The 20832-nt window shown below is 40.5% G+C and overlaps 1 protein-coding gene across 1 annotated transcript; it reads right to left on the bottom strand.

Annotated features, from left to right (window-relative positions):
- Positions 1–1363: 1363 nt before the first annotated feature.
- On the bottom strand, positions 1364–19889 carry LOC115372947 (collagen alpha-1(XIX) chain). The gene is made up of 14 exons (XM_030071115.1): positions 19849–19889; positions 19587–19611; positions 18739–18789; positions 16218–16271; positions 15199–15243; positions 14874–14918; positions 14714–14776; positions 14233–14268; positions 12552–12596; positions 11882–12022; positions 10731–10797; positions 10456–10596; positions 6775–6852; positions 1364–1482 (listed from the first exon to the last, which is right to left on the bottom strand). Exons 1-14 carry the CDS (start codon positions 19887–19889, stop codon positions 1364–1366), a joined length of 951 nt encoding a protein of 316 aa, XP_029926975.1.
- Between the last annotated feature and the right edge of the window lie 943 nt (positions 19890–20832).

The following is a 20832-nucleotide window of genomic DNA, read 5'->3' as shown; positions in this document are numbered from 1 at the left end:
AACACTATGTAAACAATAAATGCTAGTGGAGCTCCTGAAGAAGAGTAATGCTACATCGTCTCCGAGACAGAAATATTTGACATAAATTTTCAACATTACGGCAGCACGGTAGCATAAATGAAAACTGTAATGCATCACAGCGATGACAACTTGCTTTTGTTGTTATACACTCAGGTCCCATTACAAGCCCCATGAGACAATAAAAATAAAAATATATATATAATACGCAGACACTCGTTCAACTTATTTACAGACTAAACCAACGGTAAAAGGACTGCATGTGAGTGTGAGGTCACATTACAATCATAAAACATACACAACATTAGAAAGTCTTTTCATGTGGATCAATTTGCCCTTTACATATCTTTTTTTTTTTTTTTTTTTTTTTTTTGCAATCTGGCACACATTGGAAGATGTTTTACAAGTAGGCAATCAAAGAATATGCAGTGAACTCATGTATAGCTTGAACACAATGGTAAGCCCTCCTAAAGGCTGATTATACCGCCAGCTCTTCTTAAATCTGATTATCATGCACAATGCAAATCAACGTCTGAGCGACAGTTGTGAAAAATACAATTCTTAGTAATCCTAACATTTTTTTTTCTTAGCCCAAGATGTAGTAACAGGATATTCCTAACGTTTTTGTAACACATTCTAGAAGAAACCATTTAAAATAAATAGACAATTTTCATATGAATACTTTTTTGTCTGTTTGTTTTTCCTCCTGCACTTTGGTTTGCATAAGGAGCTCCAAAAATCAATTATTTTGTCACACCTTGACATAAAAAATGAGTATACTGACAAGTAATCGCTCTGTTGCATCTCTTGCTCGCTCTCTCTCATGCACACACACACACACACACACACACACACACACACAATGTACCTTTTGCCAACACAACTGCATATCTGAACAAGAGCAGAAGAGTGCATAGCCATGCCTATTAAGAAGGCAAATGAATAATTAAGATTTTTTTTTTTTTTTTTTTTTTCCGGACAGGATTGAACTTGAACAAACAAACTAAACTCATTTCATGGTCTTGAAAGACGTAATGAGAATCAACATGGAATGCTTTAGGTCACAGTGGGGGATATGGAAACAAGAAATAATTTAAAAGTACAGCATAGCAAAAAAATGACTTAAAGATTTCTGTTGCATTCAAAACAAAATCCATTAGCAATCCCAGCAATCCCTCAACTGCATCCAAATGTTACTGTAAAGTGAGTAAAAGCAGCCGGTGGTGAGCTGTAGCTGAGGAAGCTGCAGGATGTTGGATGTCTTCTCTCGCTCCGTGCCGCGCCAGTGGTCAGGGATGGGAGTAGCTGTAAGAATGGAGATGGATGGCTGTCTGCGAGAACCAGCCTACCCATTCCGCCGCGTTCGTAAAGACGGAGGAAGACAGTCACTGGGGTCACATCTCCCAGGAAGTCCTTGTGGCCCTGGAGCGCCAGGAGGGCCCTGGGAACCCAATCCAGGTGGGCCTTGACAGAGAATTTGGAGTATACCATTAGTTCTTACAGCGCATTACACTTCATCATTGTTCAGTTGAGCACTAGTCAAACTCTGGCTTAAAATACATTCAGCTTTTCACTGATTCACTGGTTGGTGATTTAAATTAAGAGCTATTTTTATTTTCTGGAATGATTTGAGTGGGTAAACCATGATTTGAGTCATTCTGATTCAGTGCCAAAAATTTCACATCCATTAAGCAATAATGAAAGACTATGCTTTTTGACCAAAAGGCAAAAAAACCCAGAATTGCTTTAACATTATTTACTGAAACCCCCCCCCAAAAAACAACAAAAAAAAAACAAGGTGCAATTAATGCCACTCTGTTAGATCAATGCAACGTTATATCTTCTCTTAAGGCATTGCGAATGAATCGATTCTATTCATTTTCATATTGATTCAGGCCAAAGTCTGAGCAACTTTTTCTATTTGCTCTTTTTTCCCCCCAAGAGTTGAATGGGCAGCGTTCATAATCGATGCATCAATGCATTGATGCAACAGAAGAATCATTATTCCTCTACCTCATACACATACACACACAGTACTCTTCTACTGCTGGCTTTGTTTTTCTTTTTTCTCTACCGTAAGCAATGCTCTCTCTTTGCCTTTCTTCAGGATGTCAGCATATAAGAGAGCCCTCTTTAGCTCCAATTACACCATGTCTGTCACAGCCGGACCACTCACAGCACAACAAGGGCGTCCTGCCTCCCCTGTATCCCCACTGTGGATCACAGGTAGGGCTACTGCAGCCTCGTTATCTTCCCTATGAAGAAGACCACAACTTGCTCTGCATCACAACCACCACACACAAGCTGTCAAGGACTTTGCTGCCAGACACAGCTCGGCGATCTCCACTGTCAATATCTGTGCTAGGAAACTAATTTTCATTATGGATTTCTTTTCAGTCAGCCAAGTCAGTGTGTTAAAGCAGACTTCAGGGAGCCATATTAGCGACTTACATCTTAGTTTAACCCTAATTAGCTACTTTACACAGCTCATACACCGACGTGAGCATAGCCGAGCTTATAGTGTAGCAGCTTACACCTACTTGCTAGAAGATGGCAATAATAGACTCCAGCCTGTGAGGCAGGGCAACAGTTCATGATGGGAGAGCAGTAAACAGTAAATTGACATCACGGTGTTGTCATGCGCTCATAAATTACCTAAAATTACTGGTTGCTTTTCATTCACTAAAGCATTTCCTGCCCTTTCTCCACAGTTGTAATGTCCTCATGAGGAAAAACAATGACTTCCAGTGGTGGGCTATTATGAACTGTCAGGAGGTCACTGCCTCCCTGCAGTTAGTCAGACTGGTAATGTGGAGCTGCGTGGAGCTCCTGCCATCGTGTTTGACTCGTGTTCACGTGTCAAGTTCGTGGAGGTGGACCTGCTGTGCTGATGTGAAGGACCACACGCTGTCCCTCATTAAGATGGCAAAGTGATGGCAAGGGGAACGCTGATGGGCAGAGATAGTCCAGCTCCTACATGTGCTATGCTGTCTTCTTCCATTGTGCAGGGACCAGTAAACCCAAATCTACTGTGGTTAGCTCTCTGGACTTGATCTGCGAGAAACTGAGGCTGCTGTAGATCTGCCTCCAAACATGATGGAAACTGCAAAGTACAAGTTGTAAGGGTAAAATGTATTTGGTGGCATGCAAAGACTTTGAAAAAGCTACAGGGGTAAAATTCTCGAAAAGGGCAACTTTTGGGCTGTCCTGCTGGTTCAGTTGTCTGAGGTGCCTGGTAAATGCAACATCTTGGCTTTGAAAAATCTCCCTGGAAGCTTTGTTTGTTACATTCCCTTGCTGCCATCTTTTCTGCTTCATTCACTGTGAACTGTCTGATAAAGCAGAAATAACATAAAAATAATCTTTAAAAGGGCACTTCCCCAGAAAAGCTCAGCAGACTGGGCAGAAATTTTTTGAAAATCTGCTTTTGAAAAATGCATTTGTGGTGAGTATTACAGGCCTTGTTGTGGCATGTACATACCCTTTCAAAAAAGGAAATGCAATATTCCTACATTTCTGCCTTCTCACTGAGAACAGTTTTGATATAGCAAAAAGAAAGTGTGCTTGGAATGCATTTATGGAAGGATAATTAAAAATTTCCTTCCATACACCATGTTATTCTGTGATGTAGTATGTTGTGTATTACAGTTTTACTGTAGTAGTTACACTTATAGTGTATGAATACTGTAGACTACAGAACATTTGAGCAGCGGATTTGTACTTTAAGTTATACACAGGGGGAAATTCATGTAAATGTATATATTTTTACAATCCGGTTGTCTATGGGATTCTATTTATTTATTTTTTTATTCAAAAGATATTTCATATGAACATATCAATTGATTACTATAAATCACCCAAACTGATTACAGTCTTTATATTCAAGGCATGTTATCACACATCAGCAGGAGGGGAATTATGTTTCTCCTGTGCACTGAATGTCGAGCTCCATGTGCAGCATTTATATAATAATGCCTGTGTTTCTAACTGCAACGGTAAACAGTCACTTGTAACACTCATGCAGAAATGCAGAGATTGCTCACATTCAACATTTGTTTCCACTGGACACCCTGATCTCACAGAAGGTCAGGGGGAGAAAAACAATCCATAATCCACTTAATAATCAACCAACCAATAAACTCTCACTGTCCTATCTGATTTTGATCGATACTCTATTTATAGTTCAGTTACAATAATTTTTTAAGCATTCTATGCGGAGTCAAGTTGAATGGAGAAGAAGTGATAAACTCTTCATAAAGTTGAATTAATACTGAAAACCTAATATCGTCATAATGTCAAAAACATAAATATGTTGTACCCAATGCTACACTACACCCCTGTGCCTAGTATAGTAGGCTATAGTGCAGTGCAGTATCCTTTTTGTTGTATTTGAAGAATGCCACACTATATTACAGTATTCACTATATTATAGTCACTCAGTACTGCATTTAAAATTAAAAATATTGTAGTTTACTACAATACTCTATAATGTGTATTACTATAGTGTAGTATAGTATGTATTAGTATTCTGTAGTATTGTAAAGAGATTTTCTGTATGGACCTAACGAAGTCGCTTATGGTGAAATTGCTTCCATTTCCATTTTCCAGAAAATTCGAAAATATATGTTGCTATACAAGTTGGTAAAGTATGAGTATTTCCAGATTTTGTCACGCAGTTTCTATAAAATATCTAGTGCTGGTATTCAGTAATTAAGAACAGCAAGTACCGGGAAGTTGCACTGTTCTACATAAGTCAGTGCTCAGTTGTTTCGAGCCCTAATAATTCCAGGTGAATTTACTTTAGATTGCTAAATGTGAGGAGGCATTCTGAAAATCTTGATCATTTGGCATGCCGTTTTAAAAATACGCCTGATATTCAGACCAAATGTGACATAATGTTCATGGCTTAAAAAATGCCAAGGGGTCTTGGTTTGTAATTATATTTACAGGCCAGTCCAATTAGTTGCTTCTCATTGCAGTCTGGCATCTCTGAGAATTTTGGCAGTTTTTCATCTGAAGCAGCTACAGACATTTTTCACGCACAGACTGCATTTGAGAAACCATCTTAAGAAATGGACACTGCTGAAACTGTCTGTCTGGTGAAACTGTTTAAGAGATGTAAGGCATGCACTTAGTGGGAATATTGTAGTATTAATATCCTCCAGACTGCTTATAAGCCCCTGTTTGTTTATAGCTATTCAGGTGATCTGTGTTACTGATCTCTGTTTGGAAACCCTGTCTCTCTATTTCAATCTGAGAAGGGCACCAAAGACCAATGAACAGAGGCATTTGGCTCCAGGCATTTCTTATCACTCTATTTGACCATCAAGGATTACTTAACAGCTACAGTATGTCTACTTAAAGCAAAGTGAAGACATATTTCTCTTATTAGCTATAAAGATATTAGCTATATTTAGTTAGTCTGCTTGCCATGTGGGCTTTGGAACCAGCACAGTGGGCCAGCATGTTCATGGTTGTTCGCACCATGATTTTCCATCGCTTTCCAAGGTGTGAGTGCAGCATAAACCTGCATTTACGCCCAAGGTGCTTGGTTCCTCCAATTACTATGCTCCAGTAGAGCCGATGGGTTTCTGCACCTCTGATTTCTCCTTTCCAAAAGAGCAATGGCTAAGTTGCTTTGGCCCAGTGTGTGCATTATGGATGTACTAGGCCTGCAGACAGATCAAGAGAGTTTATTGTCGGTGATGAACTCTGGTATGATGGGCCACAACTCAGAGAGGTAAGCCCATTTCTAATCTCTCCTACTGGCCGGTGGGATAGGTTCTTTTTGGCTTAAAGGAGCAATGGGCTAAGGTGTCCTGTGGGTCTTAGAGCTCAGGCCACTCGGGACATGCTATTATCTTGGGCCTTGTTCAAGAAAGTCTCTCAGCAGGACAACAACAAGCTCGACTTTGCCACATATTCCTGTCACATTTTACAGAATGGATCCCTCTGCTTCTTCACTGATGCGTACAGTCCTCAGTGTTGGTGCATTAAGGCATCTGTTTTCAACACTGATTGTTGCTGAGCCTCTACGTGGGTCTCTGTATGTCACAGCAGTGCCTTAGCTTTGGAAGGCATAGTGTAGACTCTCTCCCTCACAGGCTGAGATGCCAAATGAAGCTTGAAAGACAATTTAAGGTTGCTGGACATACCTGTGATTCTCTAATAACATAGTGAGATACTTTGTCACACTTCTCTCCTTGCAGCAGACGAGAAAGAAAACAACCTTGACAAAGCTGTGCCTGTAATCCGCAGCGGTATATGTTGAGAGGGCAGGACTCCACGGAAAGGTATAATTGGAGCATCTGTGGTTGGTTTGCTTAAGAGCATTCTTCTATGGCTATACTGTAACATAATGTTACCAAATGCCCTCACTGGGCTTTATTGGACTATGGCTAGTCTCATACTTCTGCATACTTCTTGAGTTATGTAAAAAGTGGCAGCATAAATTATTTCTAGGAATCATTCAAATTCAAATGCTGTCATACTGCTGTCAGGGCTCTAACATGAACTTTTGATGATTGCTTGTAAATACACAGCTAAAGGTTGAAAAACATCTCAACATCTTGTGTTCACTGTTAACCATTAGAAAATGTTTGATGTTTGATATCCCAACAGCACCACTCCGGCCTCTTTCATTTCCTTCCCCTAATTCTGTATCTGAACAAGGTTTGAGCTTCATTTCAACACATACACAACATAAAATGCTATACCATACTTATCTTAGTAATTATCTTAGTCCAGTTGTCTTACCTGGCTGGCCAGCAGGTCCTTGATCTCCTGGTAACCCCAGACCAAGCTGTCCTCGTTCTCCTTTCTGACCCCTGTACCCTGAGGACAGACACAGCACTGTGGTTGGACTCAGTAACACACTTCAAAGATGGCAGGGGCAGCTGTGATGTCATGTGTCAGGAGTTTGTGATAAGTAGGATTAGTACAAATGCCATATCCTGTTATGTTATAATCAAAGTTCCTTCAAAGATCAGAATAAACATTTCAAAGAATGCAACCTTTAGATTCGTCCAGGAACTTAGATAGATTACCTTTTTGATGCTACAAACAACATTAAAACGACTACAATGTCAAGCATCAACTCTGCACTTGTGTTTGGAGGAGCAGCTTTGGTAGCTGATGTAGAAATAGGCTGTTCTGAATTCCCAGTTTCAATCCCAAGCCTTTGAATAATACAAAACCTACTGACATCCTGTCAAAATAGAAATCATCAAACAAGCCATCTGTGCCTTTGTCTTCGAAGTGAGAGGCATCATGGGCTTGTATGGCCTTTCTGTCAACAATAGGGATGCAAGCAAATGGCTTTGAAGGATTCGAAACAGAGCCAGCAGGCTTTTTTTTTTCAATCAGAGGTCAGGTATGACGATGGCTGAGGACATTCAGAGGGAAAGAAAGACAGGTCTAATCACAGGTCGATTCCTTTCTTCCTTCCTTCCATGAATAGATGTGAAAAACAAGCATGTCATTCAAGACACGTAGATTGGGATGCTTAAAATATTCAAAAGTGATGTAATTCTGAAGGAAGACCTCATATATCATCAAATGTAAAAGCAGGTGCATTAACAACAATATAAACACAGATTATTCTGTTTGGCCACAGAGAGGACATTAGATTCACTCGTGTTAAATCGTATTCAGTATTTTGTAAAGGTGGTGACTGGCTGTTACGCACTCATTCTCACAAGAATGAAAAATAAGTTCTGCAGTGATGAACACAAGCACATGCTTATCATGTCAGAAAATGAGGCTAATGAGTAGAAAATCAAAGCATCTGCAATTCTTTGACCCAGTCAAGTAAGTGTGTCGCTTAGAGGAATATGCACACAAACATAGGGCTTTCTCAGAATCACTCCATGCAAATTCATACCAAATAAAGCCGATAAATCTTTACATTTCAAAACAGCAGCATACCAAGTCAGAAAGTGAAGGGCTGTGAAAATATTTCCCCATGAGGCACTTAAAGTAATGGAGTCTCAGGACCAGTGGTTGCATGGAGTGCATCAGCACCATTGACAGAAGTATCAAGCATTGCACTGCCAGGCCCAAAGGGGAAACGCTTCAACGCTTACAAGGCAGAGAAAATCTCAGAAAAAAGGCTTATGAATGCTCCCAAACTGGGCCTCAAAGAGAGAGAGGCTATCTACACATTGCCGCAATAATGAGACTTCTTTCAACACTCACGGTGCCTGGGGCATTCATTCAGGGAGGTGGCGTTCCATGGAGAAAAGAGCACTGTACCTTAAGCAAAAAAACACTGAATAGCACATAGGGCAATAAGCTTGGGTGGCACGTTGAATTGGTGCACTCACTGATAAATCGAAAAAGCTTTTGTCTGTCTTTACTTTGTTGAAAATGAAATGTATCAAACATTTCTAGGGGCACTAATGCACAAAATATGATAATGAAAAATAATGCTGCCACAGAGTGTTTTTTCATGCTTGATTGCAATCCGGCACCTGTTGCACACTGTTGTAAACAGCGTTAACAGCAATATCTCTTTATTCATGTTATGTCTAACAAATGAAAAGGCAAATCTTTCTTTGAGCAGCTGCTCCATCAAAGACCAATTACCGTGGGTTATTTACCAATACTTAGCACATTGTACAGCACAATGCAGGGCATTTATGACACATACAGTGTAGAGCGCAATATCACTGAAGGAATACAGTCTTACTAAATAAACACAAATAATCTTGAATAGAAAAGAGAAAAAGAAAAAGAAAAAAAATGAAATATACACTTGAGCACAATGACTTACATCAGCGAGGAGTTTCATATGATCTCAAAGGAAAAGATGAAAAGAATCATAAATGAACACTCATTTACAATAACATACGAAAAAATAAAATCAAACAAAAGTGACCATCAGCTCCCCAAAAACTCATGGATTCTCTCTATGATGTATATTTCCTTGTGGATATACTCAGACAGACAGACTATAACACAAATGAAATCAAACCATGGGAGAAAAAAAAGTCTGTGAATTCAACAGAGGAAATTCAACAGAGGGGTTATTTTTCTCCATAAACTATTCATTTTGGCATATTGGAGAAGAAGTCAAATTGGATATTCCAGAGAAGCACAGTCTCCAGCGGAGGATGACGAGAAATAATGAGGAAATATTACCCCAAACTCTCTCCCCAGCTGAGTGGAGGCACAAGTCAACAAAGAAAAAATTAAAAAGTTGTTGAATTTTTTGATTTATCAAGGGAAATAACTTTTCTCTTCATTTTCAATAAATATTTATTGCAAAGCTGCATTAAAAATCACCTATAAAACATTGTTTTGAGGCATACAAAATAAAACAAGCAAAACAAAATCCAGTTATCATGTGTAATGCAAATAGCATTAGCACAGCACAAATATTTATAGTCTAGTGGCTGCATTATTACAATACTGCTGATGACTGAAATCATCTCACATACTGTATATTCTAGTAGTGTTAAACAGTAAACGGTCTTGAATAGTGTGAGGTAGATACAAAGCTTAAAGACAGAGGATAATGCAGTGGTGCGATGATCTGCACCAACACACAACACACTCACGTCTCTTCAAAAGTTAAGATATCATAGTTCTGCTGTGGCCATGAAATAATTCTAAGCATGTCCGAGAAAGGTGTAAAGCCTGACCAGCAAACCATTAGTGATGTACGGGTAGTTTAAGCAGTCAGAAGGTTGTGTCAGTTTGATAAAGAATGTCCACCCATTTTCCTGACTATGCTCCTTTTGTTTTTCAGGGCTTTCTCTCATGGAGTGAGGTATCAATACTGGGGCTCTTTCCTGTCCACACTGATATTTCTTTCTCTTATTCTCAGCCAATTCTTCGTTTGTCTTCATATTTCCCAGAGAGCCGCCGTGCACCACACTCCTGGCCTTTCCTCTGCTTCCCGCCCCTCAGTCTGCATTGATATATGGGTCTAGCAAGAGAGAAATACCCGTGAATCCCTACAGCAAAGTGTCAGTCTACATTGGTGCCCCCTAGTCTTCATCACAGGCAATCTCTGGAGCGCCATTTCAACTCTTAACATACAGCAAAACATCTTTTACAAAAGTGTGGTTGCCAGTTCAACCTCCACAGGGTTCATCTTTTACCATGTCAAACTGCAGCCTCTGTTACACAGCACTACAGTGCAGGCTGCCTCGCTCAGATACAGCAGGCTATTGTATATGAGTGGTACAATGTAAGGCAGCAGGGAGAAACTATTTAAGTCGCACCCGTAAGTACATTTAAAGCACCAATGAGGCATACACATGGCGTATTTACACACATATGTAAATGTCACGTGGTTCAGTTACACCAAACAAAGGGTTAATACTCAGGTTTCACCGATAGTTTTGTGCAATCACAGGTTAAGAGTGTTATTTCTTGTTCACATTTTAGCAGTGGTGGTTATTTTACTGAGGCAGAGCGTTTTTGTCCTACCTTGGGGACCAGGAGGTCCAGGTTCTCCGGGGGGGCCTGGTAAGCCGTCCTTGCCAGGGGGTCCCGGAGGCCCTTGCTGAATTTGCGATGCTAAAATGGCTGCTGGTGTCTTTTGCAGCGTGACATACCTGGATAGTTTCTCTGCGAGGTGAAATCAATATTCGCGATTAGAATGCGTTGCGATAACAAGAGGGAAAAAACAGAAGAATAGAGAGATAATTGAGAGTAAAAATGGACAAATAGTGAGACATTATTTTCTGAGGTAACATCTGTACCTTCAAAGACCCTTAACACTTCATTCCGGATAAATGTCTTAATTTCCTCCATGGAGCTGGGATCACTCTGTGGAAAAAGTTGGGATGCAAACTTCACTAAAAACACTCTTCACAGATTTAGACAACGCAATTATGAGACAGTAGTCATTCATGTTTTATTCATGGTGAAATGACAGCAAAGAAAAATAAAGGCATAAAAGTTATCGTGGCATAACAATCAACTTGCTGCCTGTCGTGTATCTCAACGTAAGAACTGCTTTCTCCAATTTTTGTGACTAGGGTTATCGCTGTTGAAAAGAGTGGCATAGAGCTGCGTTTACTGTTAAAATTCTATTTCTATAGTTCTTTTCTGGTGGCGTGTTACACTATAATACAGCATTTGTGTCCTGACCTTAGCTAAAAACAGAGGAGATTAAAGCAAAATGGATTTAGAGGAGTACAATAAATGATATATTTGTATGAAATGATTTCTTCTCCAGTTACTGCATGTCTGTCTTTCGGATTGCTATGCCTGTTTTCTAGCTGACTACATATGGAGCCAGGGAAAATATACTGCACATAAATGCTCTGCCACTATAAGGCTCTGAACATCTCATATAACCCTGTTCTGGTTCTAACAAGACATGACACTTAATGTCAGTCATGGGCACATATTTTCAAAAGCATTACAAGCACTTTGCAAAGCCCCTATTCTATAAATAATGACATAAACTTGTAGCTGGACCTTTAGTCTTGGCTTTCAAAAGTGTTTAATCTCTTCTGAGAATGTTATATAACTTATATAACAGCGTATGTGTAAAATGTGTGTGACACTCGGAGGTGTTTTCAATGCTCTGCAGAGCTCTAGGTACTCCCACATATTTCTGTCTTTCTTTCCGTCTGTGTCTCTATCCCTCTCCCTCTCCTTCTCTCCCTGACCTTCTGTTGCGCTTAGTTGATCAGGAGTGGGAAGCGTTGAGCAGAGAACAGCAACCTCACTTGCAAAGCCTCATTTGATGTTTCATACAGAAATCTGAGGCTGCACCATGTTCCATACGGGGAACGAGAAATATGCTGGTTACACAAGCTTGGTAAGTAGGCTGATGTTTTAATCATTTGGGAGGCTAGTCTTACTCAGTTTACTCAGATGTACTTGTAAATGCACAGCTTACCAAGAGGTTCACTGTGCCCGGTCCTGGGAGGCCTGGTTCTCCTTTTTGGCCTGGAGGTCCCATTGGTCCAATCAGTCCAGGATCTCCTGTCCGCCCCCTCTCACCCTGAACACCTCTCTCTCCAGGAATCCCTGGGTCACCCTGCAGTAACGGAGCGGAGACACATCACAGTGATGTAGTAATTGGCCATTCTGTTTGCACCAATTTAGCTCCAGTTGAGTTTATACACATTAAAGGACCAATGGGAGTGTAGCATATGATGCAACACCAACATTTCTCTTTCCAGCCTTGACTCATACCAATGCTGTACCATTAAAATTTCTGTACACATTCACCTATTACTGGTAGTGTGTTCAGTAATCTCTCCTCAGAGACTATGGTATAGCCGATTGTAAAGCTAGCAGCCTCACTTTCTGTCCTCTATTACCACCATTTGCAATAGATTACTGTAGAAGTGTGACAGAGCCCTTTAATTGTGCCTAGGAAATACAATAGGAAACTGCATTGAGCTGTAAATGCCTTTATCTAGTGCTTATGCGCTTGTGGGGATTAACCACATGTTGTGAAGAAGTGAAAACTTGCATTAGTATTCATCAAAACCTTTCTGTGCATGATATTTTGTGGCATAAAACAGCTTTCTTGTCAGAAAATGGGAGAGAAAACTACTCACACGTTCTCCTTTGGATCCTCGGTCTCCTGGTCTACCTGTAGCTCCCTGAGAAAGAAAAAAAAAATGTACAACTGGAGATGAATTTGAATGCTTTGTTGTCGTAGAACAAGGCGAGGTGGTAATTGGAAATAGAAATTATGTTGACCCTGGAGCTAATTTTTTTATCCATGTTTCTTCTACTCCCAACAAAGTCTATTGATATTCAGTTACAGACACCAACACAACACTCTGGTGTCTCCTAGTTTCCAATGCTCCACACATAATGCACAGGTGGGATTCATTTTAATTCAGAGTATTGGCATATTTACACATTTGGCTCCTACATTTGCAGAAGTTTCTATTCTTTTGGCTAAAATTGTACGCAAGCTTTTCCTCGGTTAGCCTACTAGAGTTTTAAAAATGTACACTTATCATAAGACTATGCATTGATTGCCTCTTACTCAGCTTGGGTGTACTGCTTGTATAATGTCTCCCTGTATAGTGTTTCACCTTCTGCAATGTCATGGCTCCTCTGCATCACTCTGTTTTGTCTGAGAACTGCCTGCTCTCCTACCAGCTGTCTGTACTGTATAGAGAGGCCGGGAGAGAAAATACCTGTCGCTGGCTTTATGTCACAACATCTTGTGTCTTCCAATCCCTCCCTGTCACTCCTCATTGCTTTCCTTTTCTGCACTCACAGCATTACCTCTGGGAGCATCTTTGTATCAATTTCCTGCAGGATTACAGGAGCCATGCAAAAGACAATCTGGCATGATGTGGTTTTAAAGCGGGCATCTCTTTGTGATGCTGTTCTCCTCTGCCTGCTTTAATCTGCAGCACTCTGTATTCCCCAATGCCTGATGGGAGGCTTAAATCTATCATCTTGCCCACTGAAATGTGCTTCCCTGAGCATTACATTAAACCTCAAAGCAATGTGCAAGGAATCTAGGCAAGGAGGGAGCAAAGCCACCTGCTAGATGGCACTGTTGCCCCACCAAACAAAATCAGACAGAGGTGTAGAGAGACTTCAAGCAACACAGCAAGGGTAAACATCTAGAATGGCTCTGTGCAATGGAGAGATTTTGATGGAAGAATAATAACTAATCATAAGCAGAAAACAATAAACATTTGGACCTGTCATTCAGGTATTAGGTAACATAGCCACACGCTGAAGAGCAAGCCAGTATTATTCATCGTCTACCCAGTTAGGGAATTATATTTTGTAATGTGTTAGGCATGGCTATGCTTGGCAGATGGGTTCTATGAGCACATTATGTGTGTTTATGTGGGATATAGTGTACAATATGTTCAATCTAGTCACCTGAAAAAACAGACATTTACAGCATCACAGTGCTATTTGTCTTCACTTTGGCCAGGTTCATCTAAATACTTATCAGGCAGGAAAATGCATATTTAATCTAAAAGTCTGCTGCCCTCTATTACAAACATTTTATCATCGCCTGAAAGCATTAACTGTATAATTAGGATAAAAAGACTAAAAGTCAACAAAGCCTTAAATCTGCAGGATTCCATTTAGTTCTTATCGTTAAAATGCTCAAATATGCAAATACATTTAATGCACTCTTAGGATGCTGTAGCTTGGGGGTGGGGGGGATAAAAATCTGCTGTGCCATCTCTCTGTAGCTTGGCTGATGTGAAACATGTTCTATAACGGGATTTGCAGCATGTTCACACAACTAACCTCGTATCCAGGAATTCCATCTTTTCCAGGTCTCCCCTGCTCAAGGAGCACAACAGAAAACAAAGACATTTGTATTAGCTCCCACCTTCGATTGGATCAGCACTGTTGCACTCTTAGTAATCTCCACAGTTAATGAGATATCTCAACCATAGGATAATGATCCTGATTGCTGTGCGAACACTGTTCCATTCTGTGCTTACAGGGAAAATTACAGAAACCATCTCTGATGGTAATTACATACAGTAATGTAATCATCTACAGGACAAGTGATATCTAACATATCTAAAATGCTTATTTTCTCCATATTGTCCATGAATCATGTTCTTTTTTCCACATAAGGCTAAAACAACAATGGGTTAAATTGCTGATGCAATTGAGCAGTCTTCCACTAAAAGACCTTCATTGGATGGTGCTTTGGCAACCGCTCTAGTAGCGCGTATAAAAAGAGGGGAGAGCTAAAGCATTCACGTAACGTCCTTACAGGAACACCTTGGGGTCCCTCGGGCCCTGGGAATCCTGTCTCTCCGATTGGCCCCCTCTCACCCTGTCAGAGAACAGAAGCAGCCCATGTGTCAGTCGGCAGTGACAAAGGAATGACGCGTGGATTGACAGCTGAAAGAGAGTTAGAAGCTGAGGCTCACCGGCTCTCCTGGGATCCCTGGCTCTCCACGAGTGCCGGGCTTCCCCTGTCAATCACAAACATTGGAAGAGAAGAGCCCATGTTAGACAGGTCCTCAATGGTGTCATATCTGCCTCCTATTTATAATATATCAACCAGCCTCCTATAGGTACATAGAATATCCATTCAACAGACCGCAGCTTTATATCCGGGTTTTCTTATAGCCAGTATGGCATTATGGGACTTCCGTTTAGAAAGCTGCTATTTTATTTACTTCATGAAACACCGTCAACAGTGATGATTGATCTGGAAAGAGTGCAAGTAAATGAATAAAAAGCCTTGCTTACCAGAGGACCTGGTATGCCAGGTGGGCCAGGCAAACCAATATCACCCTGAAGGAAAAGTTTCAGAATGTTAGATGACCGACACATAGTATAAATCTTGCACAAAACCACTGTGATGTGAAGCAGACCCACAGAAACTGATAAAAGAGGTACATGGGCATCAAAGATGCACTTTAGCTCCTCAGTGTTTCGATGCATGCAATCTTTAAAAAAACATATAACTCGCAAGTTCTACTCAGTCAAACCACTACCATGGATTTATGATAAACAACCTCCTTATGAACTTAAGTTTTCTCCATTTTTCAAAAGGAAATATTTTGCATATGTCACACCTTTTGACAATTTTTCCCCTGAAGAATAAATCACTCTGGATGTCATGGAAACTGAGACATTTCACCCCCAACACCCAATACACACACACACACACACACACACACACACACACACACACACACACACACACACACACGCACACACACACACCATCAGTCATACACACAATCATACACTGTCAATCAATGCCAACTTCACCATCCAGATTTAGATGTAGGAAGTTGTGAAAAGTTGCAAGTAGCATTGGCTTTGTTGCATGGCTGCAAATGCAGCCAATGATGGCTGTTTTCTTTGTGCACATATAACTACTATACAGTATTACAAGAGGGGTTTGATACCAAATGCTACAGTATATTCCCACTTCAGAAATCTCTACCTGAAATCCTTGCAGTCAATATTTCAAACAGCGCAGGTGATTGAATTCTCCACAACATAATTACTTTCCCTTAGGATGAATCATAACTTTAATAGTAACCCATAATGCGGTTCACTTTCACACCAGCAAGCACTTTTAAGCAAGCGGGTTTCAATTTTATCAAATGCTGGAGATCTCATTTTGGAGTGAAACTGTTTAAATTTACTGTAATGTGAATGAACTACATAGGAAACGCATTCCCTCACTCTGTAATCTGGTTAGGTCATGGCGGATGAGAAAGAGCCCTCTGGGCCGGGACTCTTCTATAGCTTACCTTGGCACCGGGTAGTCCTTCAAGCCCCGGTAATCCCATGGCTCCTGGTTCCCCCTGCAACAGATGATACACCACTTACTACGCCACAAAGAAAAAGCCACCACTGAGATAAAATGAGTGTTTAAGGTCCTCTCTCTCTGTTCCCAGAAATGGCGATGGCTTTTTTTTTGTGTGTCGCTCTCCTCAATAGTAGAAGGAGTTTGTTGAAAAGCTATTTGAAGGCAAGGGGCATTATTCTGAAGCTGTCAACAACTGTTTAGTATAAAGCTTGCAGTTGCAGATCAAAACTACATTAATGCAAGTAAATTCTTTTCTCCGAGTGTGACACTTTCACACAAATAACATCTCTTGTTTTCCTTGACTTGGTATAAATACAGCTATTCATGCGTCAATATGAATGTAATCCTGTAAGAGGACAATACTTCAGTCGCAGTGTACTACATTATATGTTTTATGACATATGCTGTCACAGCTGGTATGATATCCAACAGACAGAAAGGCTCCATTTGAAAATTACAATTAGAGTGCCTTTTGCACTAAAAATAGAGACCCATTCCCTGCACTCGAAAAAGTGATGGCCTCGGTCTGCCTCATCTTGCTCAAGCTGCCATGGAGAAATGCCATTACACAGTATAGAGGGGCAACGGGTGCTGACATAGACGGATTGTGCAGGTAATTGTCACACATGTAGATTGTCATGAATAAGCGAGTGTGGCTAAGAGGAGAGTGGGCCAGCTAGAGGATCAGCTGTGAGACGGATTGGGGCAATTCCACCACAGCTCTCGAGCCGCTCAGACAATTTATTAAAATGTCAAATTAACATCCTGGTGAAAAATCGCTCTGCAACAAAACAATAAAAAATGCAATTGGCCCCATGAGAATAAAGAATTCAAGTTTATACCAGAAGCGTCAAATTGTTTCCATGTCTGTGTGGATTGTTTCGGGCTTCAGGGTGGGGGCAGGGCATGAAAGGGAAGTACAACAGCTGAAAGGGTTCATAGGTTCCCACTGGTGAGACAATATGGCACAGTAATTTCACAGTGGCAGTGGATGTGACCATTTTCTGTGGTGTGTTGGAGTTCTACTGAGTGTGGCTAAGTGCTCAAGCTTGAGGGTGTATCGACTTATGTTGTAGGGAACCATAGAGACAATGTTAGAAAGCAACCAAGTACACTGACTTGTCTATTTTGTTGGGCAGCACACAAAACAAGAAAGAAATACTTTATACAAATATATTTCAGAATTGAAAGGTTGAACTCACTGCAGTTCCTTCATCTCCTTTGGGGCCCTTAAAAAAAGAAAGTGACAGATTACTCCAGTGAATATGACAACTGCTAACATAAAAGTCAGAAATATGCTTTCAGATGTTCAACTGGTATGATATGCGACTAAGCTATTACCATTACAATTTGTAGTGTTCAAAAAACAATTTATTGTTTGGCTATTTCTTCAAGTCATGCTTACATTGTGTTATATGCAACTGCATTTTCTCAAGTAGGATTAAAAAATAAGCAAGCTCATAAAATACAATAAGGATCATAAAATACAATAAGGATTTTAAACAGTATTATGTTTAACAAACATTTGCCATGGATGTCTACCGTTTTGGTCTTTCTATAACCTTAAAAAAAGGGATTTTGTGATAAATGAGGCCCCATGTCCCTCTTAACACTGATTAAGATGCTCTCTTAATTGATTGCTCCAGTTGAGCTGTTTGGCTGTGATGGATGCAGCACAGGGAGAAGCATCCCCACAATTCAGCTATGTGCACTGTGCACTAGGGAGAGTGGAGAGGCTATTTTTTTGTCACCACCTGAAGTGTTAGTTGTGGTGGATAGATCCCTGCAGGGCCAGTGAGTGAATGTCTCCCAGGATTGGGCAAGATTACAGTACAAACTGCCTGATAAGAGGGAGCAGAGAGAGCTGATAAGCAAATCGGGTCACTTCAACTTGTGCTCTGTGCAGACCAGCTGAAGTTTTGAGTCCATTCTGCATATCACCAGTGTTGTGCTGTCCTGGGGCTGGTCAGGGACACCTGTTTGAAAGTCAGGCAGCCTCTTAGCCTTCACCAGGCAGCAGCTCTCAATGACATGACTGACAGTGATGTAGGGACCTCAGAAGACAAGATAACACTGGAGGGCCTGTTAGATTATTTGTTATTCAGGTCTCTTAGGCGGTGCAGCTCGTACAGTATCAACATGCCTGTGTGTTAGTGTTATTCCATAGAATATTTGCTTCAGGCATAACAAGTGATTATTCTTACCGGAGCACCAGGAGCTCCAGGAGGTCCTAATAATGCTCCACCACTCTGAAAAGATAGGTTTGTTATTATTTCATGACTAAAATGCTCACAATTTGTCAGTAAAAATAAATAAATAAATGTCTATTTTTAATGCATGAGTCAAATATATTTTCGTCAAGCACAAGCACAATTTGCTTTCTACTGATATGATGGAAAGTACTGTGCATTAAATGAAGTGCACTTGCATCACTGTGATAATGCCATTTGAAAAGTCTTTACCTGGAGCTTGTATAGACTCCTCACCCCATTGCCCTCCACATAGGGAACACCCTAAAACACAGTCGCACCAGTAAACCAGACATCTTTTCTCAGAGACCTTCCTTTCTCTGGGTTTTATGCACCTACAGTCTTATAGAAAACTACATAGTAGGTCTGGAGCAGTTATACACTGTTAAGCCCTTAAATGCTACATGAGAGAAATCAATAGTGCAACGGCCTGATGATTACAAAGAGAGGGGGAGAGGGTTGCAGAGGGAATGGGAACAGAGAGGAACTGAGAAAAAGAGAGAGAAGTATACTTATTTAACCCTCGAGCTGTTGGTAATTCAAATACTATATATCAGAAATCTAATATAGCAGAAATTCAAACGAGGATGTTGATTAGAAGAGATAGAGCTGTGATATCTATGCTTCTTGGACAGTATAAGAACATAAAAGGATGTTTTCCCCATGATGGATTGGAAGGAAGGCAGCTATTGTAAATGGAGAGAAGGAGTCAAGGTTCTCATTTAGAAGCAAGTGGATGCCTGTGCCCTTTTCAGGCCACTGAGCCATCCCCTGTCCTCCCCAACTGCAGTTTATGAGACCAGGGTGTGGGGGGGCACAGCAGGTTCAAGGGGACGGCTGATGAATTATAGATTTGCCTTTGGAAGTGCTTACTCACTGGCCTTTTAAGGAAGGGGACATGATTCATTGCCAGTGAGCAGGTCGCCACAATCTCATCATATTTGTACTTGTTCGTCAGTTGTGGTTCTTTTGTTACACTAAAGAGTGAAACTAAGCACAATGAAGTACACTGATGGTCATGTCCACATGAACAGATGCCAAGACAGGGTTTTGACCCTAACCTTGCTGGGCTGGGGAAAGATGATCCTTGTGTAACACGGATAAAAGACACACAAAGTCACGTTCAAACATTGTCAGTGTGTAAAGTGTGTCGTATCAGACCGGAGCCTTAAAGCATTTACATCAAGTAATATAATTGGTCAATCAGCACACAGAAAACCAACTGGAGGGTGCATGTGAAGGCTACTGAAAACATATTACCCTAATTGAGATATTGTCAGTCACTACCACCAGCAGGTACTAATGATAGGAAGAGGAACTTACTGGAGGTCCTGGAAGCCCTGGTTGGCCTGCAGGGCCTTCATTTCCCTGCCAAACACAAACCATTAAAGACCATTAGGGCAAAATGATTCTTAATCATGACTGTGCCTGGAAATATATATCAAGCATAGTTTCACGATGGCTCAGAAAAATGTAACAACCAGACCAAGACCCTATTTGCTGCCTTCTGGCTACTTTTATATAACAAAAAATAACAAGAAAAGCATTGTACATTACACCTGTTTCACAAATACCAGGTTATGAAATTACAAATCATTACAAATCATTTTGCAATTTAATCTGGACATAATGTTGTATGCATATAGTCCATATAAGTGGTATATGAACTAATAACAACACCGACAACCTATGTAGTGTGATGTGTTTTGTTTGCTGTTAATCTGTAATAGAACAGGGCCCGTGTGTTTGTGTGTGTGTGTGTGTGTGTGTGTGTGTGTGTGTGTGTTTCTGTTTTCAACAAACATAGCAAATGTAGCTGCTGATGAAATCTGAATAAAAACTGGGAGAAAATAGGGATATTGAATGAAAATTAATCTCCCAGTCCTCAAAGGAAATCAGTAGGGTTTGCAAATACTGTAAGTACAGAACCATAATGTGTAAATCTGTATCATAAGAACTATAAAATCATTTTTTGTTTTTTTTCATTTTCCCATTAAATATTAATAAGAAACCGCTTTATGAAGCCAATTTTTTAAGTGCAAAACAGCAGGTGAAGAAATATCATGTTCCAGGCAACAGCCATACATTTCTAACAGGCACTGAACTGCTGTTTTTTCTCTGAGCCTGAGCACTTGAGCATCTGAGCACTTACCAGGTACATCAATTAAAATGGCCTCATGAGTAAGGCATATACAGTGTGCACATACATCCACTGTATGTACAGAGATGCTATGCACACAAGAGAAATAAGTGTTTTATCTAGAAAAGACCTTACTTTGTCTCCTTTAGCTCCTTTTGGACCCACTG

This window comes from Myripristis murdjan, chromosome 15, assembly GCF_902150065.1.
Source record: "Myripristis murdjan chromosome 15, fMyrMur1.1, whole genome shotgun sequence".
Classification (NCBI taxonomy): Eukaryota; Metazoa; Chordata; class Actinopteri; order Holocentriformes; family Holocentridae; genus Myripristis; species Myripristis murdjan.
The sequence above is the reverse complement of the archived record's forward strand: the minus strand, read 5'-3'. Positions and strand labels throughout refer to the sequence as shown.